We start from the raw sequence: 26,948 nt of genomic DNA, 5'->3' as shown, positions 1-26,948 counted from the left end.
TCCACCTGACTTCTGCACAACACAACTGAGGGTCCCAACCCCATTTATAAGGCAGGAAATCCCACTTATTGAAGCTGACAGGGCACAGCTGTGGAGTGAAAACCATTTCATGGCGACTGTGGCTCAATGGCAGCGTGGGTCGTCCTCCATTCATGAGATTGGTGGTTCGATCCCCAGGTCCACGTGTCGAAGTGTCCTTGGGCAAGACACTGAACCCTGAATTGCTCCCTGTGCTGCGCATGGGTGTGTGAATGTGTGTGTGAATGGATGGATGAAAGTGCCTTGAGTAGTCAGAAGACTAGAAAGGCGCTCTATAAGTACAAGACCATTTACCATTTCAGGTGACAACCTTTTGAAGCTCATCAAGAGAACGCAGAGTGTGTGCAAAGCAGAGATCAGAGCAAGAGGCGGCTCCTTTAAAGAAACAAGAATATAAGGTGTATTTTCAGTTGTTTCACACTTTTTTGTTAAGTACATATTTCCACACGTATTCATTCATAGTTTCGATGCCTTCAGGGTGAATCTACAACGTCAATAGTCATGAAAAGAAAGTAAAACGCATTGAATGAGAAGGTGTGTCCAAACTTTTGCTCTGTACTGTATTACTGAATATATTCCTGCTGTTGCCTTTCAACAACTTGTTCCCTCGAAGGCTGTTAGAGAGAAATTATGTGCAGTATTTTCATTTTTGTGTCTGTATTATTGCAAACCTCTGACAAAGACTTCAGACAGGAGGAAAAATGTCATGTTTCTGTTCGGTTTGTTTGTTTTTTCTACAGGCACACCACAATATATTACCTATCTCTGGTAGTTTGGCTTTCGACTCATAAAAGGAAGTAACGTAATCACCAGTTGCATCTTGCCATCTGTGCTCTGGGTCAAAGTCTGAAGTTTAGAGACGTGCGAGATATTTTGGTCTGACAGTTGCGTTTCACTCGACTGTGCAAACATGAAAAAGATCAATTCATCAATATTTTAAAACGACGAGAGAAACAGCAGTGTGTGTGATGCAGAACATGCTTCTATCATTAACCGGACCAGTGGGTGTATTCTGGCTGCTTATGTAGAATAAGTAGTAAGGCAGCATGCAGAACAAGCTGAATTTTAAACGCAGCTCATAACGAACAAACTGTGTAAGCCTTGAAACCCTTGCAACCTTTTGCCTTCATCCTCCTGACTCGGTTGGTTCACCACTAAAGAAATATGAGCCTGTGAAAACTGAGGACGGCTGCCAAAACTGGCCAGAGTCTCATCTGAGTGTCTGGTAGGCTGAGCTTGGACGTCGTTATCAGCCAATTACCAACAATCATCTACGTAATCGGTAGAGCCATATTTCCTGTTTCATGCATATCTCAATTTACACTCTGATTAGAGGATATTAGTCAAATTTATGCTCGTCCAAAACATCTGCATTGATTTTAAAAAGGGGTGAATGCCAACTTGATTACATGGAAAGCATTGCAGTGAGCCAATAACCGTTAGCTCTCTGTGTGTGCACAGCAGGTAGCACACACGTTGCCGTTTTGGCAGCTGCCGTTGCCCTTTCACCTACCGTTCCTCGCTCCCTGCAGAGCGGCAGAGAGCCACGCAGAGCTGGTGAGAGCAAGATCAAACCTAACCGGCCCCTCCTTCCTCCTCCATCCTCTTTTCCACCCTCAGCATCACACACAGTGGACAGTACCAACAACCCTTTGTTGTCAAAGCAGAGAACAGACGGCAAACAAGAGAAACAAAGAAGGTGGACTGGACAGTACGCTAAAAAGGGTTGTGTTTACAGGCTACAAGACGAGGCAACACAAACCTGTATAGAGCATGTGACAACTGGAGATCTTCATTTGCTGTTACACCATCATACTTTCTTTTGAGAATACCGTTTACAAAACAACCCTGTAACTTTGATTCTACATAAGATTAGATAATCTAACATCCTGACGCACCTGCGGTTTACCCACCAGAAGATCTGTTTAGCTTAAAACAAACACCCCTTCCTCCCAAATACATTAAACCTGCAATAACTGATGTTTTTACCTATTGGGAAATCCAGCAGTTAGTTAGAGAGCAACATATTCCCATATATAGTCTAATGTTCACTCCCTTTATGGTGTTTTTGGTCTCAACCCACTCCTGAGGGGGAAAGGAGGATCTTTATCTCGATAAAAGGCAGCAGAATCAGTGGGAATAAGGAAAGGGAAAGAGCCTAGCACACAAAGAATGAATGTCAGACAATGTGCAAGAGAAAGTACGAGAAAACAAAGAAATATAAAATGTAATGCGCGAAGGGAATTGTTCCAGCATATGGTGGAGAAAACTGAAGCAGAGCAAACACTCAGTGGAAGTTTCAGTTTTGCTGCTGACCTCTACCAGCCAAGACTACAAAGACTGGATACACTGGAGGCAAGGAGAGACAGAGAAAAGACAATTTTCTATACTGGTATATATATAAACAAGCATACACAGCTACCTAAACAAACTGATTAGCAAAAGGACAAAGCAGCAGGAAGAGTCGTGCATCCTGACAAATACAAGGATGAAAGAGCAGAAGAGGCAGGAATGCACACAGGGACATTCTCCCCCAAGATCAAGTAATAAATATTCAAATAGTCCGAGCCAAGGGAGACGGTGGTCTACCCGACCGAGAGGCACGACTATGAGAACTACTCAAGTGCAGGCACATTAACGCCAATTTCAATGTTTTTCCTGCTACTCGCGTCAACGATATATTTATCATATCATGGTATACTTCACCAATCGGGGTTGTTCTGCATTACAAAAGGTGAAGAGAGTTGAATCATCATTTCCTCATTCAAAGAAATTCACCTGACGCCGCTGCACACGGGGAGAATTAGCAAACACATTCACACCGCGGGATATTAATTTCCTTTGAAGGATTTGAGGGGAAGTGTTGTTTATCATTTCACTGAGGTGGATGAAAGGAACCTTTTACAAGTGGGAACAAATTGTTATCGGTGTCTTTCATTGGTTGCTAAGACACAATGAGTACATGTTTACAGTAAAACAGGAAGACAGACGGCATACATCAAGAGGCTTTACACTTTAACACTTTAACACTTTTCACCGTCGCTGTGCTTTGTTTCACTCAACGCTCACCCTGCCGTTGTTTCTCCATCATGTCCTTTTCTAACCAACAACTGGGAAGAACGTGGATTGGTAATAATCAAATATCACTTTTCACACATTTCACACATTGTTACGGGGAAACCACTTGAAGAAGACCATGAAGAATTTCCCCCTCTATCACTTCAGGTTTGGTTTCCATCAAAAGTATCCATTTTCTTAATTACGGTCTAGACTTTAATAACAAAGACATGACAAAATGCAGCTTTTAAAGCCAAAAGCTGCAGCTACCCATGCTGTTGTATTTAAAAAAGACACCACAGGCCGCAGTTACATAATCTCAGTTCATCACGGCTGGTATTTGACTATCTAACAGAGTGAACTTTCACCAACCAACCGGGCATTTCAATCAAAACAAGCCTTTTTTTTTTAAAAATGTTCAAAGCCATATAAGTGCCTTCAAGTCTAATAAACTGTATGCAAACTACAGTAAAACAAGTTTGCACCAGATTAAAGGGCCTAATGTTGCTGATGCTTCACGGTTTGACAAGATAATCCAAACGGTTCAGCACCCTCTTGCACCATTTATGTGAAAGTTCAAACTAAGCCCTTTTTACAACGTTAAAAGTTACTAAGATGTAAATTAATCAATATTAAAATAAAAGCGGTAGCACCACAGAAACAAGTTACAACATAAGACATACTTTATTAATCCCTGAGGGAAAACTAATTATTATTTTTACACACTGCACACACAAACAGGCCTGAAACACACACACACACACACACACAAACAGGACCTACATATGCATTAAATGAGCAGGCGCCCGGAGAATTTGGGGGTTCAGTGTTTTGCGCAAGGGCAGCTTGGCAGTGCCTGACTGGGCCCTCTCCAGTTACTACGTACAGGGACTTGAACTGGCGAGCCTCCGCTTCCCAAGCCAACTTCCACTGGACTAAGCCGCCCAAAGTACATAAGTTATAACTTCATATTTACGCATTCCTCTAGGGTAGGTATAAATAATAAAATGTGGCAGAATTTTCCTCACTGATGGTAAAACACAAGTTGTTCTGCCACACAGCTTCATTTTTCCATTAAATGCAAAAACCACAGGTTAAACAAAAGACCAAAGGACTCTGACCCAGGAGACCAGTGTTTGTGTCCCGTGTGAAACCGGAAGTCAGTGGGACTTTTTATACATTGACTCCTAAACTTACATACGTTACTCAATTTACATAAACCATGAACCATGATCTTTCCTGAAACCGTACCAAGTCATTTTAATGCCTAAAGATACAAACAGATGGTCTTTTCCTGCTCTGCTTGCATCTTTGTAGACTGTATTAGATGAACTCTTGAGATAGCGAACATGTTTATCACTCTTTTTCCAAGGGTCAGCTACAGCAGAACAAACTATCTTCTGGCCGACCTCGTCACCCAACATCTGTCTACTTCAACTCTCCCCGAATTCCACTCTGGCCTCAACGTCTCCTCTCTTGCTGTCTGCGCTGAGGATCTTAAGTGTTTACTTCTGGAGGAAAACGGCACATTTAACAGTCTCATGGCTCAGTTTCCAAATAGATCCCTATGATTCAACTCTCCACAGGGTCTGATATGTTTCTGTTACCTGACGGTCATTTTATTTTTCTCCTTACACTGACACTGTCCATTCACTAGCTTAAGAAAAACGTTGCGTATTTGAACTTTGAGTGCTCTCACAGGGGAATTCAGTTTCCTGTGTTGACATAAACTATAGTTGGAATAATACAGCAGTGCTTTCCTTCTCTGACTGACCAGGTTAAGATTTCTTATCGTCGGCATGTAGAGAAGTAAACCATGTCTTCCACCAGGGAAGTCGTCCTTTACCGCAATTTAGCAAAGAGCCTAAGTGGGTTATTGTATGCATTCCATAAAATATTGTGCCTCAACCCTGGGGAATAACTGATTACATTTTGATCATGATGTGCATCTGGGAACGACCAGCGTTCTTTTCATGTCTCTGATTCAACCATGATACATGAGACATGCTGTCGTTTTTTATAGCAATCTGAATCGACACCAACCAGTGTAAACAGCAGCTTAATCTTGCAAGATAAGCTTCTCCAGATTCAGCCAACATGGGAAACAGGGAATATTGTCAGAAAAGAGTGAATGATCTGCTGCTCTTTGCCATAATGATCTCAGTACTGGTATAAAATGCCTCCACAGTTGTGAGGACACTGGATGACTGGAGGTTAGTATAAAACAGGCATTCCCAAGTTTGATTTGGCAAGTCCACTTATGTATCTCAGGCTATATTTGAATTAAAGCTCACAGTTTACTTTAAACCCCCTATTTAGCATTTATAAACACTACAGTAAAAGGACATTTATAAATATTAATGCACAGTATTTCTCTCCTATGAGATATTTAACTCAATTTCAATTTAATTCAATTTTATTTATAGTGCCAAATCATAACAAAAGTTATCTCAGGACACTTTACAGAGTAGGTAAAGACCACACTATGACCTTTTTAAGATTAACATAGACCCATTAATTCCCCCGTCGAGTACTGTAGCAGCGGAAACCTTCCCTATAAATAAATGATATAAATTATATTTTATATAATTTAACTCCAAAGAGGAGGTCGTGTATTCAGCTCAGTTTGTGTCTTAGTTTGTTTGACTGTCTGTCTGTCAGCAGGTCCAAGGGTGGAGTATGCGTCAGATTTTGAGATTGGATCCAACTCACGGGGCAGATACACACATCATTTTTAATGCATTTGTGATTTATCATGCTGTGTTGGATTAATGGGACACATATTTACACTACATTAACATTGTGAGATGCCTTGGTGGAGGTCTGCGCTCTCCAAGTGCCCTTCTAGTGTGTTTTGCTGTATTGTAATGTGTTTTTTCATACAGCAGTCTTGTCTATAGGCGCCCACAGGAGCAGTTAAAGTTGTTGACAAACACAAATACACATTTACATCTGGGCACAAATATATTATAATGAGTTATGAACTATTTACAAAATAATTATATATATAAGATTCTGGTTTAAACCACTTTAGTCTGAGTCAGTGTAACTCGCCACATCAGCTTTTAGATTTGTTGCTTGAGAAAAGGGAAATCTGAATTCAAGGGGTTAAACAATAAATAATTTCTATACACTATCCTTTAAAAGCTCAAAATGTAATTATAAACTGACTCTTAAAACAGCACAAACCACATTAAACAGCAGATAAAAGAACCTACGTTGAGTTCTATGCAAGTGTGAAAAACAAGTTAAAACTTTAAATACAAATTAAAATAAGAAACAAATACAGGAACTTTAGATTCACCCTACTTCTTAATCCAATCAGGAGAATCAACTGCTGGAGTCTCTTACCTTGCTTCCCTCCGATGATGCACGCTGACCTACAGGTAAATTCCGACCTAGAGACATTTTGTTTAGGGTACCAACAAACTTAAGCTTGTGTATCACTTCGAAAGCTTGGGCATCACAAACAGCTGATTAAATCCAGACACGTACAAAGCACAGGAAAGAAGAGTCAAAAATCAAGAGATGGATCCTGAGAAGAAGAGTCCACAGTAGGAGTTGAAAGAGTCTTAACCAGATTGTGTTAATCCTCTTGGATGTCCCTCTAATCGGCCTGACTGGCAGCACGCTTAAATAAACGACTGCTTATTTAGGGTCATGGCGCAGGAACAGAACCGTTGCACGGAGGGAGTTAAACATTGTCGAACAGAAGCAAATATTGATACACAAAGAGCACTGGTGCAATGCGTGACAGTTGCCCTTCCAGTTTCAAGGAGCTCCATAACCCTTCATAGAATAAACCAAAGGGAGTATGTCAGATGTAGACGCACGTTAGAAAGAAAGTAGAGACTACTAACAGCTTGATTTGGTTGTTTAAAATTAGGAATTGAGAATTGAAGGCACTGAAATGTGATTATTCAAATCTTTGTTTTAAAAAAAAAAACAGATTTCTTAGTCCAATCACCGAGGTCCCGTTGGTTTTTCCCTTGACCCTGTGAAAGATCAGAAAATGAGCACATCACGGGGCCGGCTGAGCTATTGTTTTCTTAAACACAGCCCCACCCAACCCAGCAGCAGCACGCACAGCTCATCCTAAGAAGTTGAGTTCAGGCAACAACATTTTACGTGTCTATTCTTGTCCCCAAAATACTTAAAAAGTCCCAGGTTTGGATGCACTTTAAGTATCACTAACAACTTATGGAAGCATTTTACCAAAGCAAACTTTAAACTAATGAATGTGCATTTCCTGACTTCAAGGCAGCCGTCAATTTCAGTAATGTATAAACAACGACCTCCAGAGACTTGAAGCCTGCTGAGTTTCAAATTTACTGTAGTCGTTGCAGGGTAATAAAGTTCAGAACGGGGACTTAATTGTAAGAAAAAGCTCTATCAATATATTAAAATAACAATGAATGAACTGCTTTCTGAACTGCGTATGTGTGTAAAGTGTTAGTGGTCAATCCATTGCATAAGATTAACAAACAGCCGAGATCAGTGGCCACACGACCCCAAAACTGTTTACAATGTTCAGTTCACTTTAGGACTGCACACAACAGGCCTGATCTTAAAAGGGACTCAGGTAATTAAGTAGTTCACTTCCTTATTGATGTTTAAAAATGAAAGGTAAAGACAGAAGGAGCCGAGGCCAACATATCCTGACTTTTGACCCCCTCGTATGAGTCACGTCACATGAAAAATACCCTGGATCTTACACTTCCCATGATGCAACTTATTAGTCCCACAGCTCCGGTTTGCAACATGTGCTAAAACTTTAAGGCCAAAGCAAAGACACCCTTAATGACATCATCAGGGTTAGCTCAGACTTTGGAAAGCTCTCTCCAGAGCCACAAACATTATATACTTCTTATACAGTAACGGTTTGAATTCCCCTTTCACAAAGTGAAAGCCAAAGCCAAATCATTCTCACTCCCAACTTGTCAAATAGGACAAGTCGCAAAGCACACTCTAGCATCCGTATGAGACGCAGCGCACTTTCATCTACTCGGCGCTGTGAGAGACCACTATATTAAACCTACACTGACTTGTTTAAAGTTATGTACGTAACCGACTTCTCTAACTTCACATACGTACATTATGGAATAAATTTACTTATTTTGACCTAAATAATTATCGTTTTCTGGACAAGTACCGTAAAGCACAGGGCACTGTATGGATGGACAGTCCGAGTGCGCCCTAAATCTGCGACCGGGGGCATCCGTGCTGCAAATAAGGGCGCACTCACACTGTCCTTCCGCAACGCGCCCCGTGCTTTAGGGTACTTGTCCCCCCTCCCTCTCCCCCCGCGCCCCAGCCCCGTTTGTACTCACACTGGCAGGGCCTCGCGCAAATGCTTCTTGCTGTCCATACGTCATCACGCCCTAACACGTCACACGCATTGATCGCGTGTGTGTGGCTTTGTTTACAAATCTTTCCGTAGACCTCAGAGTTTTTGTGCGTCTTGTCGACTGTTTTTGGATATTTTCATCCGACCAAATCTGCAGTAAACACTCCACTTCCGGATCACACCAACGTGAACCTTTCACCGCCCTTGTTGTTGTTGTTAAATGTCCGCGCATGGTCCCTCCTTCTATTTACATGTCCGAACAGGCGCACATACCGTTACCGCCGTAGGGCTTGTGCTCGTGCTCGTACACGTGCGCACGCTCGTGCCGTGGACGGCCCGCTGTCTGCAGTTATGCGCGGAACGGGTGCACTCACACTGCTTAAACGTACTAGGCTTTAGCTGAAAAAACAGTTTTGGCCCGGTACAGAAGGACAGTGTGAGTGCGCCCTAAGACTATTTTCATGAATCCAGGTTGTTTTTTTTTCAAACTGTCGATCATCAATTTAGTCTCCGATCAATGTCTAAAAATTACTATAACAAATTCCTAGAGAGCAAAGTGGGATCTTCAAATTGCTTAAAAAAAAAAGAGTGACTGTACATCGATTAACTTTCCGTTGCACTAAAAGAGCACCCGCTGTGTTTACATTGATCACTTAGTTAAACAGAGGTTATGGGGGTATTGCAAAGTGTATGAAATTTGAAAAGACTCCCGGCAGCCTCCATTTACCTCCCAAAAACAGTTTATCTTGTTCATAGACATTCTCAAAGAAACAAGTCCGTCCCGTGTCTTTCTCGAGATGAATGATCGTCCTGCTAACCTAAACACAGCAGCTCCAGTTCAACAAGGTTTTCTAGTTGTTGTCAGTGCCAAGTTTCACACATGGTTAGTCCCATCTGAACAAACTCATTACTCACTGCAGAGGAGGGTGTCACTTAATTCAAACTATACTGCTCCGCAGGGAAGGGTTGACAGAGGTATTTCATTTAAGTGCAGACTTTTTGAGTTTTTCGTTCATGTCGATATGAAGGCTGTATGTCTGTTTTACAGCCCTCTCTCACCTTATTGATGTTGCTTTTAGGGAAGTCATTTGTGACTTGGTCGCTGCGGTAAATTATTTTACTGCTCCATACAGCACATCATTCAGTGTGATAGACACGCATGGGCAAACACGTTGAATCTATCAGTTCACAACAGCTGCCTTTTGGGGGACGGATAAAGATGAACGGAAGTCAGCGGAATAAATTCAGTGTCACAGAAATAAAAGGTGGAAAAAGAGAGTCAGGGCGCACTCACACTGTCCATCTGTACCGTGCCCCGTGCTTTAGGGTCCTTGTCCCCCCCTCCAGGCCTGTTTGTACTCACACTACCTGGGCCTCGGCAAATGCTTCTTGCCTGTTCATACGTCATCACGATGTAACACATCACACGCATTGATTGAAGTCATCGCGATGTGTGGCTTTGTTTACAAATCTTTCCATAGACCTCAGAGTTTTTGTGCGTCTTTTCGACTGTTTTTGAATCTTTTCATCGGCCAAATCTGCAGTAAACACTCCACCTCCGCATCACACCAACGTGAACCTTTCACCACCATTGTTTTAAATGACGTCAGAACCGCCGTAGGCCTCGTTCTCGTGTGCACGCTCATGCACACAAGTGACCGGCAAGTGTACCGTGCCTAGACCCGGTACGGTTGCACTCACACTGGTCAAACGAACTAGACTTTAGCCGTGAAACGTGCTTGGGCACGGTACGGATGGACAGTGTGAGTGCGCCCTTAGAAGCAAATAGACCTTCTTTAAAAGGCGAGTGTCTATTTTGTGACAGGTGATCTTTTTTCACCATCACAGTTGCACGAGGCAGTCAGGGTAAAGCTAACCGTGTAACTGTTTGTCTGGTCTTGACAACAGGACATAGGTCATCAAAATCCAACAAATCAAATGTATGTAAGGTAACTAGTCAGGGCGCACTCACACTGTAAAGCTAACTGTTTAACTGTCCGGTCTTGACAACAGGACATAGGTCATCAAAATCCAACCTATCAAATGTATGTATGGTAACAAGTCTGGACGCACTCACACTGTCCATCCGTACCGTGCCCCGTGCTTTAGGGTGCTTTAGGGTACTTGCCCCCCCTCCCCCCACGCCCCAGGCTCGCTTGTACTCACACTACCTGGGACGTAGGTCATCAAAATCCAACCAATCAAATGTATGTAAGGTAACAAACACGTGAACCTTGGTTCAAACTTTCAGCCGTGAAAAGGCCCTAAAAACTAACCATTACTGTGCTCTTGGGTGGCATGGGCAATGCATGACGCAATCCATTTTCCACCTAACCTCACCACTGAGGAAGCCGTTCAGTTTATGTTGGTCCTCCCTCTGTGTGCTGGAGATAATCCCCATGATTGCCAGGTAGCTACTGCACTACACAAACATGTGCAAGACTGAAAGAGAAAACTGGCATGAAGACGGAGAATAGGAATAATCACTGTTGTTACAAGATGTTCTTTGATCCATGCCAAAATTACCGTCCAACTTCAAGTTATTATTATTATTATTACTTATCATACAGTGGTGGTGGGAATACTGGCTTGACATATCATAGATTGCGGAAAGTACAACACTCAGCCTGATCCTCTGTGGGAAATGTATTTGTTGTTGCAGCAGCAACTATAATTGCGAGAAAACCATAAAGGAAATGGTGCGATTAAGCACACACAACTGATAGTTCTCCCACTCTGCTATCACAACATGAGAGGCAGAGATGAGAGAGTATGGGAACAGAGGATTTATGATATGTGTGTGTGTGTGTGTGTGTGTAGGGGGGTCATATCTAGACAAAGAATACAATGATTAACAAACTATCAGAGTGTACCTTGGCAAACAGTATGCCAGACTCATTGTGTGTCAGTGTTATCTGAAATCTACAACTACTTCTAACAGCTCTACGTGCAATAAAGCCTCAGGTCACGGTTAAACGTGCATCATGGGAAGACCAAAACCATGCTGTTTAGTGAAGCTTATATGGGGTTTATGCCAAAATTCCTTTTAACTACTTAAGAGTAAATCCATCTGTGGTGAATTTAGCTTTAAATAAACGGACTGGAGCTGCCACAATTGATTGATTAATCGACTATTTTAATAATCGGCTCATTGTTTCAGTCAAAAATGTCAATTATTCTGTGATTCCAGCCTCTCAAAGTGAGGACTTGCTACTTGTTTTCATCAAATATAACAATAAATTAAATATATTTCAGATTTTAAGTCTTGTTCCAACAACACAAGTGATTTAAGGACATCATGTTTGGCTCAGGGAAGTTTTTTATGGCCGTTTTGTTCAGATTTTTGATCTGGCAGCTCTATAGCAGCGACGTTTTAAAGCAATATTGCCAAAATTCGGTGGTTCCAGCTGCTCCATTGTGAATATTAGCTAGTTTCTATCCTTTCCCATGATAACAAACTGAGTATCTTTGAGTTTTGGACTGTGGTCACAACGACAGATTCACCAATTATTAAAATAATTGTAATAAAATAATCTTTAAAATGTCAGAGAATAGCTTAAGAACCTGCCACAATTTCCTAAAGCCCAAGAGGGCGTCTTCAAATTGCTTGTTTTGTCTGAACAATAGTCCAAAGGTATTTATCTTGCAATGATATGAAACAAAGAAAAGAGGAAACTCGCCACAGCGGAGACGCTCGAACAAATTTTTGGGCAATTTTGCTGGAAAATAACTTAAACAATGAACCGATTAACAAGTGCAGCTGCTGACACGGACTCAAAACGTGCAATGCACCATAATTAACAGGTAAATAAAATGGGCAGTGTTTCCTCTACCATTATAAATTGGGGGGGGGGGGGGGGGGGGGTGCTCCTCTGCACTATTACTCCGGGAGTAAAAGACTTAAATCAACTCTGACTGGAGCCCCGTAGGGGCCACAATCACATCTCGCTAACCAGTTTCAGGGCCCCAACGGTGCCAGATCACGACAGAAGTCATTTAAGGAGGATAAAGGATACTTTCCTATACAACAGGTCTATATCTTGTCCTTAAACAAACTAAATAGCCTTATGTTTTTTATCTTATTTACAATGACGGCATGACCTTTCTGTCTCTATATGGTCGCACGTTTATAATTCTCCTCTGCTCTCTGCAATATCTGCGTTTGCGAAATGCCCCCCAAAAGCTGTAAACCTAGGGGAAACACTGATCAGAGTGTATGCTGTTGTTTTATCTTATGCATGTAAGAAAGGATTACGCATGGCATAATCTCATGCTCACTGCAGATAATGTTCTCTGTCCCTGCCCACAACACTGGACTGATTTAGATGTCTGAAAGATTCAACACTGAGATTTTGTTTAGATAGGCATCGACATAAACATCTCTTGAAACTCTGTAAGAAGCTAAGTCTGGAAAGGAGACGTCATGCGAGTTCTCAGTAGAGTTTCCTTCTTTAACTCCACAGCGGCAGGATAGCAGACAAAGGGTCAAAGGTCAGGGCTCCTTGATTATCACTGTTGTAATACCACCGGAAGGCTGCTCTTCACTAGCAGGTCACCTTACCGGTTTTCCGGGGTTTCGGCTTGTGATGTGTCTATTTAGTGCAGCCTAGCAGCTCAAATTACATCTTCTCTTCAGTGGCCAGCTACGGAGGGGTCATGTCATTTTGACATTTCGAAAGGGACCAGGAGAAAAGGGCACAAGGTTCATCCAATACATGCTGCACTGCCTCTTAAAATCTGTTTAAATGTGGTTTAATTTTAGTAACACTAAAGTATTTCAGTTAACCATAGTTAGTCACTTTGAGAGAGAATGAAATAAGAGTTCAGTATGAGTCCTTGTGATAGCTCAGCTCTAATGGACTGTCATATTTTGATCCAGCCAAACCGAATTAATTAAGCACAAGTGAAAAAAACATGACACCACCCCCGGAGGTATGTTGCAGGGGGATGCCAGTGCATGCTGGATAGTCTGATAATGCTCAAAGATACTGATTTAACAGTTGTGATACGACAAAATAAGGAAGGAATTAAATTATTGTCCATTAGTGTCCTCACAGGAAATGCCATCTGGGATATTTATTTGTTTGTTTGTTTGTTTATTTCTGGCATGTCAGTAAGATAAATCATCATCACACATTACCTTGGTTTACCATTCACATGACCGAAAGGGAAAGCTGGAGATGCAAAAGCTTATCTAGTCTCGCCCCCGTTACCCACAGAATACATGATCTTCATCATACCCTTTTCCTTGTGTCCTTTGACATAACATATTTCAACAGCAGGCTGTGGTCAGAGCTGCCGTCCACCTCTAGACAGACAAACAGACACAGTGTCTGCAGGTCGGTGCAATTCCAGCTTCCATGACTAATCAATTATTCAGTTGTTTTTTAATTCACGACGGGGGCATGTGTCGGATCAGCGACCTATCCCTGCAAAGCTTTGGGACATTGCATCCAAAATATGACGAGGCAAAGACATGTGGAGTGAAACATGGTTACGCAACCTTCTGTATTCTCCCATTGCTTACATTGGACCTAATAAGGGAAGACAGTCAGCCACACCTACAGCCTGGAGTCATGTTGCATGATATTAGGATTTGGAAAGGTTTAAAAAGGTTAGGTAACTGCATGAAAACTCAAACAAATCCTTGCACGCATCGGGCTGCATTGTGTTAATCCTAGCCAGTCAAACCAGTCTGCAGAAGCATCCATGCAAAGTCAGGATTTTCCCTACCATTAAAAGGCGTAAGCGCAGCACCCAAACCATTCTGAACCAGAACCAACTAACTAGGATTCAGGATACACAGGTGGACTACGGTAGTGCTGAGCAAAGTTTGCTAAGGGCGCACTCACACTGTCCTTCCGCAACGCGCCCCGGGCTTTAGGGTACTTGTCCCCCCTCCCTCTCCCCCCGCGCCCCAGGCCCGTTTGTACTCACACTACCTGGGCCTCGCGCAAATGCTTCTTGCTGTCCATACGTCATCACGCCGTAACACGTCACACGCATTGATCGTGTGTGTGTGGCTTTGTTTACAAATCTTTCCCTAGTTTTTGTGCGTCTTGTCGACTGTTTTTGGATATTTTCATCGACCAAATGTGCAGTAAACACTCAACCTCCGCATCACACCAACGTGAACCTTTCACCGCCATTATTGTTGTTGTTAAATCTCCGCGCATGGTCCGTCCTTCTAGTTTCTATGTCCGAACAGGCGCACATACCGCTACCGCCGTAGGCCTCATGCTCGTGCTCGTACATGTGCGCACGCTCGTGCTCGTACATGTGCAAACGGGCTCTACAAAAGCCCACCTCTCTCAGGCGGGCCGTGGACGCCCGCTGTTCGCAGTTATGCACGGAGCGGGTGCACTCACACTGCTTAAACGCACTAGGCTTTAGCTGAAAAACCGGTTTTGGCCCGGTGCGGAAGGACAGTGCGAGTGCGCCCTAAATTGGGAATAACTGGTCCACCTTAAAAGTTGCCCGAGTGAGCTGAAGTTGTTGTTAGCTTTGGGGCTAACTCACTTCACTGTTATGAGTAGGAAGTAAGCAAAGACACAGGAACTTGGCTCGGGTCTTAAAGACTTGTAGCATTTACTCACAGACAAACTGTCCACACACTGCTGCTCTGCTACTCAAACCCGTCATTACAATGCAAGCAACTGGTTTCTCAACCAACCCAAACTTAACCACTCGAGGGACTAATAAAGCCATGTTTTAACATACTGGGGGAAACCCTGGAGAGGACAGTTCAGTAGCGATGTTGTAAAATGTCACAAACTCAGAGAAAGCAATAAAAGGGTTTAAATGAAAATGCTGCTGAGACATGAATTTTGTCTTCCTCATTCGCCCCATCTGTTTCCTGAGTAAACACCACAACTTCCAAAATGACCAGACAGTGGAATCAACACCTTTCTGAGACTGTTTCAACAAAAACTGAACAACGTAAATTTCTCAAAGGTAGAATTTCTTACAGTACTGTTGTATTAGACTACTGATAATTCGACTTTTCTTCTTTTTATGTTGTACAATTTGAGCAACAACACAAATCAAAACAGGTGCAACTTCAGAAATAGTGCTGAATTCCAGATGTAGTACTTTTTCTCTTACTTTTAGTACATTCTGCATACTGCATACTTACAAAATACATACTAGTGCATGCAGGATGCATACAGTTGGATCATACTACTATGTCATAACACTGCGTCTTAACTTTGACCCTCTTCTGTCAATGACCTGTATTATGTCTGTGCTCTAGAGCTGCAAATATTAATCATAATTTGTGAACTATTAAGCGATTATCAAAATGGTGGGTGATTGATTTAATTTGTTTTGAGCATTTTATAAGAAAAATTAGTAAAAGTTCTCAGATTTCAGCTCTTTTTACAAATAGATGTTATCTGTATAACATTGCTGTTGTTAAATATGTTGTTTATAAAGCTGGAGTTTGCAACAAAAACAGTTTCCCCCTGGGATTATTAAAGTATTTCTGATTCTGATTCTTCAATGTTAATATGCTCTGATTCATTTCCTCCTCTATGACAGTAAACTCAACATCTTTGAGTTGTGGACAAGACACTTGAGGAGGTAATTTTGGGCTCTGGGAAACGCTGACTGACATTTTTCAACATTTCATAGGCCAAACATCTAATGGAGCAAGTAATCAACAATGAAGGTTGTTAGTTGCAGGCCTAATGCGCTCTCTGGGACTTATGGGGCTTTCCGTTTCAGTCCCACTTGTAACTGGGAATGACATCACACCCAAGGTGACTGCGGTGCAAATTTAGATCACTGACTGGAAACTCGGAAATCCCAACTTCAGTGGGGGCGAGCCAGCTTAAACTTCAGACCTCAAACTTGGAAATTACAGCTTCCAAGATCAACTGTAACGCAGCATCAGTCGATGTGACGTATATTCAACTGCACAAAGGACTGTGGGTAAGAATAGTCAGGAAAGCCTGCTGCCTTGTATACCAGCCCCAAGGAAGTGAACTGGGCTTTAAAGTCATTTCACATAGTGGCAAAATTGTGGAGTTACAAATACTGGGTCCATCAAGTGATGCCATCTGGCCCAGAAATACTTTCTTCCAATGACTTACAATGCGAAAGAGACATCTATAGATCCATAGATAGTCTTTTTTAATTCCCGCAAAATGATTTGTGTTAATATCAGAATTGGATTAATTCGGTCTGATAACATTTTCAAGGTCCAGAAGAGCCCCACGATTAAAGAATTGAATCCCTATTTAAGTTAGCCATAGTGCTAAACCAGAACTAGCTGGCTCTATGAACCACAACGCGAATGCAGTGACCGATCATTTGTTTAGTTTTAGATGTGGAAATTTAACTTTTTTAGCTTTACATGAATGAACAGGGCTCCGCTTCGAACGCTGTGTCCAATTCTCTCAATACAGCCATGCTTGCATACTGCAGAGAGGGGCCTGGACATCCTGGTACTTTTGGCGTACTGCATTTGACATACTATACTAAATATTTATTTCTGGCAGGCTATGGTCTGGGTAACGGAGAGTTCGGACCTCCAACTAGGAAAAGTGCACTGGAACGCCTGTCAAAGTGGAACCTCCTACTATCGAATTCGAGGGAGCTCGAACTATCCACTCAATACGTATTCGCTAGTAGGAGTGAACCTCCTAATAGCGAATTCGGCGCACTTTGCCTGGTCCGAGGTCCAAAACATCAAACTTCCCATGAGCCTAGAACGCAGCATGAGCAGTGCAAGTGAAACAGAGCGACGGATGACGGATGACGGATGAGCAGGAAGCTCTGCAAATCATTTGATTCAGACTAAATAAAATGATCGGTCAGGCCTTTTCAGAAATGTGAGTATTGAATATTTTTCAGTTTCAACACCTGGTGGATTTCTATTACATTTTAAGTGTGCCGTGCGCTTGTTAGGAGCATTTTACGATTACAAAAGAAAAGTGTGAAAGTGCCAGAAAGGTAAGAATTGCTTTAATGCAGCAGATAGAATATGTTTAATCCAGATAGTATTACATGGCAGACCCAAATTGTGGCTAAAGTTAAAACATTTAAAAAAAAAAAACAACATGTATGAGCAGCACTTATATGGCAAACACCCGCTACAGTCGACTGAATGACTCCGGAGGACTCATCACAGATAAAACAGAAATCAGATCCCACTGGAGGACTCAGGCTGACTGAGTGTGACTTGTAAATGGGGAGCATGAAGTCAAAGAAGCACACAGCGTGACATATACTTAGAGCTGCACCGACTTCTGCATGGCATGCAACCAAACACGAGCTCGAGACACTGAGCTGATGCAGGTGGTCGTTTACACACAGTTTGACAGCAGCAGGAGCTGAATTAATGGAGTGTGTGACTGTGTTCAGAGGAGGTGTGTGAGCACTCTTTAACCACCAGAACGTACGCGTGTTGATGTATTAACACTTCTGTTAACCTCAAGTTTTACTAACCCCGTTTATCCTTGGGGTCACCTCCGCCCTACCAATTTAAACATCCAGAAAATGATCACAATCAAAGTTGTTAATCAAGTTTTTACGTCAGATACTCTATGGTATGATATTACTCAGGTAATATGGGTATTTGTTGACTACCTAGTTAGCATTTTAATTGAAACACAGCACCAAACACCTTCTTATACATCCAGGATACTTATAACGTGACTTGGGAAATACACAGAAAACTAAATGTATTATCTTACGATACACCTAAAATTGGATTGAGGGAAATTTGTTTGTGTGTTTTAGAGTAAGTATATTATTTGTAAGTACTATTCGGTGTTATTTATAATATTTGGAATGAAAGCAATGTCCAATAGCAAGGGCAGTGGCACGAACAGGGTCAATTAGACAAAAATTATTATCATGTCAGTTTTAGTCCTCAACGCAATTTCAGTCAAAAGCAACTGGACTTGGTTATTTGTCTAGGAAGACGTTTCACCTCTCATCCAAGAGGCTTCATCAGTTCATGTACGCATCTGACCAGGCTGGGACTGGACCAGGACCAGGCTGGGACTGGACCAGGACCAGGACCAGGCTGGGACTGGACCAGGACCAGGCTGGGACTGGACCAACTAACTGGTGTGGAGATCCAGGTATTTAACCTTTCACAAGGCCGATGATGTCACTGGGACCCTTTGTGATCCAAGTGCCAATGACCGTCATTAGACTGGCGCTTGGAGCACAAAGGGTCCCAGTGACATCATCGGCCTTGTGAGAGGTTAAATACCTGGATCTCCACACCAGCTAGTTGGACCGGTCCCAGCCTGGTCCTGGTCCTGGTCCAGTCCCAGCCTGGTCCTGGTCCTGGTCCTGGTCCTGGTCCAGTCCCAGCCTGGTCAGATGTGTACATGAACTGATGAAGCCTCTTGGATGAGAGGTGAAACGTCTTCCTAGACAAATAACCAAGTCCAGTTGCTTTTGACTGAAATTGCTTTGAGGATAACGACGACCTGGACAAATGAGAACATTCACAGGCTTATGTCAGTTTTAGGTTTTCCCAGTTGTCCTTATAGAATTAGGAAAAAGTCATTAAATATGAAGCAGAAAACCCCAGATGTCAACCATGTTTTTGGGGCTGTTACACATTGAAATGGGTCAAATTGACCCCAAGGAAAACAGACACTATTAGACACTATTGAGCACACGCCTCAAACAAACCGTGAGTCGTGCACAGTAGCCGTGAGGGTGTTTACCTTCTCGTCCTCGTCTTCTTCACTTCCTTCATCCCTCGGTGTGTCCTTGTCGTCGTCCTCCGCTTCGGGGACACTTTCAGCGTCCGAGTTGTGAGCGTCGTCACCTCCACCTCCATCTCCAGAAACTTTAACGTCCACCACCACCACTTGCAGCGCGGGCGTCACGTCTTCCCCCTCGGACAAGGTGTTTGAACCCGACGACGAGTCACTTCCACTCGACACATAACGTTTCTGCTCCATTGTATTTTTCCCCCCAACTCTTAAACCCCAACTTCAAAGCAACAACGCGTCCATTTTTGAAAGACGCGGCGTCAAAACAAGCCGTTAATTAACCCGTGAACGCACCTGTCCAGTGTGAGCGAGGGCATTTTCGTCAGGAGTCGCGAGCGCGTAAAAGGATACTTTGTGTTTGTTGACCGAGTCAAAACAAAGTCACGACATTGCGGAAAGTCTGTGAAGTTAAAAACAAATACATGTATCGACCCTTTTTCATGTCAGTGTGAGCGTCCAGGCTGAGGTCCCCGCTGCAGGTAAGAGTCGCCCTCTCTTTGGGGGTTCCCGGAGCGCATGACTTCCCCAGCAGCGGCGGCGGCGGCGGAGCCCATGCTGTCACTGCCTTCATAGTGCACGAGTGAAGCCTGCAGCGCCCCAAATAAACCCCGCCCACAACGTGCGGGGGCTGGCCAATCAGATCAGTGTACAGCTCCCACCATCACACAGAGGCTGTTTTTAAATAATCACCCTTAGGTGTTCAGTGGTCTGGGCTGGGGGGGCAGCAGTTAAGTGTGTATGGAGGACCACCCTCCTGATGCAGTGGTGACAAGTTACTGCAAAGTACATTTTTGAGGTTCTTGTACTTTACTTGAGTTTTTCAATTTGCTGCTACTTTAAAAAACTGTACTTCACTGCATCTGAGAGCTAAATGATGCACTTTTTATTCTACTACAGTTAAACTGGTTCATTTCTTGTGTATTTATTTGAAGGGATTTAAACATATTACTAAAAAAATAATTTTTTATGTATTATTCAAATAATGGGAGGAGGAATAAATAAATAAAGGAAATAGAAAGGAGCCAGTTGAGGTGGTTCAGGATCATCTAGTAAGGATGAACCCTGGGCGCCTCCCTAGGGAGGTGTTCCAGGCACGTCCAGCTGGGAGGAGGCCTCGGGGAAGACCCAGGACCAGGTGGAGAGATTATATCTCCACACTGGCCTGGGAACGCCTCAGGATCCCCCAGTTAGAGCTGGTTAATGTGGCCCGGGAAAGGGAAGTTTGGGGTCCCCTGCTAAAGCTGCTGCCCCCGCGACCCGACCCCGGATAAGAGGCTGAAGATGAGATGAGATGAAGATCAAATAAAATTGTATTGATTCACAAGCTACCTTAAATTGTTTATTTTGCATTAATGCACTAATAATTATAATACAACGATATAATGTATATTATTCTGAAATGGGCCATTGCTGCACAATGAGTACTTTTACTTTTGGTACTTTAATCATATACATTTGTACTTCTACTTAAGTCAATATTTGAATGCATACCTTCTACACTGTGCTATTACTACTTTACTTAAGTACACAATGTACACTGTGCACTTTTTCCACCACTGCCTATGTGGTATTTTCCATAATAGCATTTATCCATGTCAGAACTGTATTATCACTAAAGATATCCACACATTTACTAGTAGAAAGGTCTGTCACAATATCTACAGCTTTGATTGTAGGGGAGACCGGGGTTGGTTGGAACACAGCTATTTTCTGATCCTTTTCATAACTTGCTAACAAACAATACAGTATAAAGATAGAGACATTAAAACTCACCTGGAGGACGTTTTAGTCCCATTTAGACGACGGGGTAGTGGTCTCCCTCTTGTGGCCGAAATGAGTAAGACGACAACAAATATCATTTCAATTTAAAAACATTATCCTGAACAAACGTTGTTTTTTTCATCTGCTCTTAAGTCGTAAACAAAGGAGAGAAAACAGTTAATATCAGACTTGATCACCCAATTTTTTTCCTCACTTGCCACTGAGGGCTTCCGTACCTGTGTCACAATGTCACCGTAAAAACACAATACAAGGCGATAAAGGGCACATCTCTCTGTAATTAAGATGCCTCTATTAAACTACACATATTAAATTGGTAAGTGCATTAGTAGTGCAGAAATTAACACAGCATTTAGATTGTTTTTGATGTGCTGCCATTACTATGCAACGCACAATAATCAAATGTCCCCTTATTCAAGAGCATACAATGCACTTTAAGATCCAAGTTTGCCTGCACACACACCTTAAACACACACACTGCCTACATTGATTTAAAAGCAGAAACCATATTCATCCAGAGCACGTTTACAGTCGACAGCACACGCTGCTCTTTAGCCTCCCTGTGCAGTCTGAGCGGCACAGGCAGCTTCTTCTCTTTATAATCCTTATCTGTCGCATTAAGTCACGGTATGCTGAGCTCCATAGAGCAAACAGGCCACTGAGGTGTTGATCCATTGTACCCTGCAGCCAGTTCTTGATCTAGCGTCGACTTTTGTCATGTGTCAACAGCTGAGATAGTCAGATATGTACATGACTTGTTGAAGCCTCTTGGATGAGAGGTGAAACGTCTTCCTGTAGACAAATACCCAAGTGCAGTTGCTTTTGACTGAAATTGCTTTGGGGTGATAACGAAGACCTGGACAAAAGAGAACATTCACAGGCTTAGCTGAGAAAGTGTTGACATCCATATATATAGATATAGATCCTGTGCAAAATTGCTATCTCTATACCCCTCCTCAGAATCACTACTCAACAGTTGTTGTTTTTTTTCTCAGCATGCTTAACTAAGATGGCGAACGTGATAAACAACATATTCATTCAATTCAATTCAATGTCATTTATAGTGCCAAATCATAACAAGAGTTATCTCAGGACACTTTACAGAGTAGGTAAAGACCACACTCTATGACTTATTTATGATTTACAGAGACCCAACAATTCCCCCGTAGAGTACGGTGGCAATGAAAACCTTCCCTATAACAGACAGGAACGTCAGACAGACCCAGCTCTGTGGAGGACGGACATCTGTCTGCACCGGAGAGAGGAAGAAAAGGAGAGAGAAAGAGAGAAGGACGGACAGATGGACAGAGAGAGACAAAGACAGACACAAAGACAGAGACAAACACACTTCCAGTGACTATAAAAATATCTATAGTAATGTGAATATGACTTATTAATACAGCAGAATAGTAGAAACAAGCACAGCTAAGGTTATAAATTATAATAGTAGCAGGAAGCGTCATGCAGGACAACGGCAGCAGGCACCACCACCATCAGCAGAGACCTGCGAGACGACAAAGCACTATTACCTACGGCATATTAGCCGTGTCTCTTCACTTCTTGTGGTCGAGCGAGGTAGACAGCAGGCATTTGCTTAGAGGCGTTGTCAGTTGACGTAATTACTTTGCGGTTGACTTTATCTACTGAGTGATTTTAAAGTGCTCTTTGTCATTGAAACAGCAAGTTTGGTAAACAAACCCTGCCTGCACCTGGTTAAATAAAACACTGGCACATCACAGAGCTGTCACTGGTCTTTCATTCAAGTGTGAAGTATCGTTTTTAACTCATCCGTGCACTGACGATAATTTATAGGCATCCGCCCAAGCTGCCTGTTCTACAGACTCCGATCTTGCAGTGAAAACGGAGCTTCAGGCTGACTGTGAGAGGGTAAAACTGTCATTAGGCCAGCGTGATGCCCCGAGGGTCACCTCTCCTCTCACCCCTAATTTTTGTTCTCTTAGGTATGAAAATCCCCTTTTCAAATGAGGAATCAAAACATGCTCCAGTCACATAATGACACTTATGACATAAAACAAAGGAAAAAATAAGAAAGAAAAACAGTGAGTGAAACTGAAGACAGATCAGAACGACACCCGGCGTCACATAACAATCAGTTCACAATTTAGAAGTTTCTACTAGTTCTATTTATGACCAAATACCTGCAAAACCAACAACATTAATAAGCCTGTGAATGTTCTCACTTGTCCAGGTCATCGTTACCCTCAAAGCAATTTCAGTCAAAAGCAACTGGACTTGGTTATTTGTCTAGGAAGACGTTTCACCTCTCATCCAAGAGGCTTCATCAGTTCATGTACGCAGCTGACCAGGCTGGGACTGGACCAGGACCAGGACCAGGACCAGGCTGGGACTGGTCCAACTATCTGGTGTGGAGATCCAGGTATTTTACCTCTCACAAGGCCGATGGTGGCACTGGGACCCTTCTTCTTCTTGGAAATAGAGGACAGATGCTTTGAAAGAGGAGTGAAAGAAGCCGTCTATACAAAAGTAGAGAAATCATGGCTAAACTTATCTCCAATTTGCAATGCTGCCCTTTCATCCCTTCCCAGGAGATTCAACAATCTAACCTCAAAGAAAAACTGTTCACCAATGGCCTCCTGTGACACCAACGACTGTTGTTCAGACTCAATAGAGCACTAACAAAGTCGAAACCTACTTCCCACCAACGGCTGTCACCGGGTCCCAGTGACATCATCGGCCTTGTGAGAGGTTAAATACCTGGATCTCCACACCAGTTAGTTGGACCAGTCACTGCCTGGACCAGGACCAGTCCCAGCCTGGTCCTGGTCCTGGTCCTGGTCCTGGTCCTGGTCCAGTCCCAGTCTGGTCAGATGCGTACATGAACTGATGAAGCCTCTTGGATGAGAGGTGAAACGTCTTCCTAGACAAATAACCAAGTCCAGTTGCTTTTGATGGAAACTGCTTTGAGGATAACAACATTAATGTTTTCAGAGATAACTGTCAAATGTTAGCATGCTCACTTGCTAAAGTGAAATGGTGAACATGCAGGAGTAATTCCGCTCCACTAACACTGATAACTCCTTAACAAACAGCCCATTATCAAGAGGGCAATAGGACAACGACAGCACACAAATCCTCATGCTATCTTCCTCCGTATGTCTTGCTTTACAACACTAACATTTTCGTTTGGGTTGTGTTGACTGTAGCTATAAGCCACAAAGTCGTTTTCGAGGAAACAACACATATGAAAGGAAAACGCCACTGCACTTCAGATATGACCTGTTGTTCCAAGTATGAGTGTTTATGAAACTGTGATGGCTCCTTTATTTAAACTGGATGCAAGTCTTTGTGGATTTCAATGCTCATCTTGAAATATACTGAGATACAACGGCATTTCCTTCTCCCTGTGTATTGTTAACATGCAGCACGTGTGTCTCATAATAAAACGCTGATTCTCCACAGGAGGGTACTGTTTGCTCGTGTGGAAGAAAGAGGTCACAGATCTACTCATTATGTTCTGGATGTTACTCCCCACCTCTTGATGTTAAAGTTTTAATACTGGTGGATTACTAATAGGGCCTACGGGCCACAGGCAGAGGGGCCCAAAGTTTCAGGCCCCCCCCTGGCCTTCAACTGTAAATATCACTGGAAGAGACACATACTGACTACAAAGAGATGCAAAAAAACCACAAAGAGACATGAAACAAAGACAGAGAGACACAAAGGAATGAAAAGAGGAACATAACAACAACAAAAAGATACAAAAATGACCACAAAGAGATGCAAAACAACCACAAAAAGTGAAAAACAACTACAAAGAGACACAAGATAACCACTTAGAGACACAAAATTACCACAAAGAAACACAACATGCCCACAAAGAGACACAAGATAACCACTTAGAGACACAAAATGACCACAAAGAGACACCAAATGACCACAAAGAGACACAAAACCACCACAAAGAGACACAAAACCACACAAAACCACCACAAAGAGACACAAGGTAACCACTTAGAGACACAAAATGACCACAAAGAGACACCAAACGACCACAAAGAGACACCAAACGACCACAAAGAGACACAAAACGACAAAAAATAACCACAAAGAGACACAAAATAACCACAAAGAGACACAAAATCACTTCAAAGACAAAAAGAAACACAAAATGATCACAAAAAGACACAAGATGACCCTTCTGAAAGGGGAGTTAACCATCACAAAGTCAGTATTAGTCGAAGAGATATTGAATATTACATCTCATCTCATCTCATCTTCAGCCTCTTATCCGGGGTCAGGTCTCGGGGGCAGCAGCTTTAGCAGGGGACCCCAAACTTCCCTTTCGCGGGCCACATTAACCAACTCTAACTGGGGGATCCTGAGGCGTTCCCAGGCCAGTGTGGAGATCTAATCTCTCCACCTGGTCCTGGGTCTTCCCCGAGGCCTCCTCCCAGCTGGACGTGCCTGGAACACCTCCCTAGGGAGGCGCCCAGGGTTCATCCTTACCAGATGATCCTGAACCACCTCAACTGGCTCCTTTCTATTTCCTTTATTTATTTATTTGTAATCTTAAGACGGTTAAAGGGACAGAATCACAAGACTTTCAAACAACAGTCTCTTCAGAGAGGATTCAACCTGATGCCGTTCCAAATAAAGGAGCACACATTTTCATTACTTGCTGTTTTGGTGAAATTGATCAGGACCTTCCATGTCAATCTTGATAACGTGATCAGACAGATATTGGTTTTAAATGATGTCGTCACTTCCACGTCACAGTTTAAACCATCAGGCCGTTACTCGAGGTCAGAGTTACCTTTTGGAAACGCCATAATCGAAGAAATGCAAACTGATTTTAGGTCTGCAGCTTTCTCCTTTTACCCCATCCAATCAAAAAACAACAAACACCTGGTGTATAGTGATATATTTACGTTTCTTACATAATCATATTTAATACCTTTCACAGTAGCTTGCCTCGAGTAACTGTTTCAGGGTTGTATTGAGCGGGATGTTTCACTCAGCGTGTGTTTTGCGTTTTACAGTAAACAGAGAAGAAATGATGAACAGGAGGTGACTGATAAAAAACCTGTGCCCTCGATGTCAAACTAAGATTAAAGGACTCCAATCAAAGCAAAACACCATGAGAGGAACCCACATAATCTTTCAAAGCACATAGACGTACGCACTTCGCTGATCGTAGCGATGATAAGGGTATAGGTGGGGAAATTTACGTGTGAGTAAAACATGAGTAGGCAGGCATCGACTTAGCGGAAATTAGTTTCCTGTGGCAGAAATCTTTTTTAAAATGTTCTTTTATCATTTTAAGGGGAGACGCTTCAGGTGAATGGGGTCAAAATGGGTCAAAACGAATAGATATCGCTGTGAAACTTCCCCAGGTGATTACTTACATCAAGACAAATATGTTTTGTATTACAAGTACCCTGAAATGTTATGTTTAAATATGCAAATTAGGTATTATCTCATGAAATATGAGCTCATTTGCATCCATTTTCAGGACAGAAATGTGAACTTTAAAGGCAGATTCAAAGTTCTGGTTTTATTTTGTGGACACTTTAGAGTCAAAGGTTTTTACAGGAAAACAAAATATGTATTTTTTTTGGGAATAACACGTTCTATAATTCAGGCTATGAGTCATATATGACAAAGGACCTTCAGAATATACATAGGAATAAAAGTTGTCTGAAAGTTTATGTTGAAATATGCAAGTGAAGCATAATTTAAGGCTTCATTTTGGTGAATTTAGGAGAAATCTTCAGACGCAAACAGACAAAGTGTAGTAAAAATGAACACCTTAATGTGTATTTTGGTTGTTTTCTTTCCTCCGATGCATGAAAAACAAATGTTTGCATGTTTGACTTTGCACTTTTAGTTGCCCTGAACATTTCTACAGAAGATTTGTCGTTGAGAAATGTCTTCTCATCTAACCAGCTGACCGTTTTAACCTCAGTACACCTCGAGTTAAAGGCATGGGCAGTGGACTCAGA

General features: G+C 42.5%; 1 protein-coding gene across 3 annotated transcripts in view; it reads right to left on the bottom strand.

The window, feature by feature from the left end:
- mast4 (microtubule associated serine/threonine kinase family member 4) overlaps window positions 1–19,681 on the bottom strand; it is a 114,272-nt gene extending 94,591 nt beyond the window's left edge. For all 3 annotated transcript variants that reach the window (XM_083930008.1, XM_083930009.1, XM_083930010.1), the window contains exon 1: window positions 19,135–19,681. In XM_083930008.1, the coding sequence (XP_083786134.1) occupies window positions 19,135–19,374 (240 nt within the window). In that variant the 5' untranslated portion in view covers window positions 19,375–19,681. The remainder of the gene's footprint in view (window positions 1–19,134) is intronic.
- Between the last annotated feature and the right edge of the window lie 7,267 nt (window positions 19,682–26,948).

The sequence above is a fragment of the Echiichthys vipera genome (assembly GCF_963691815.1).
Source record: "Echiichthys vipera genome assembly, chromosome: 16".
NCBI classification, from domain to species: domain Eukaryota; kingdom Metazoa; phylum Chordata; class Actinopteri; order Perciformes; family Trachinidae; genus Echiichthys; species Echiichthys vipera.
This window is presented reverse-complemented; position numbering and strand designations above follow the sequence as displayed.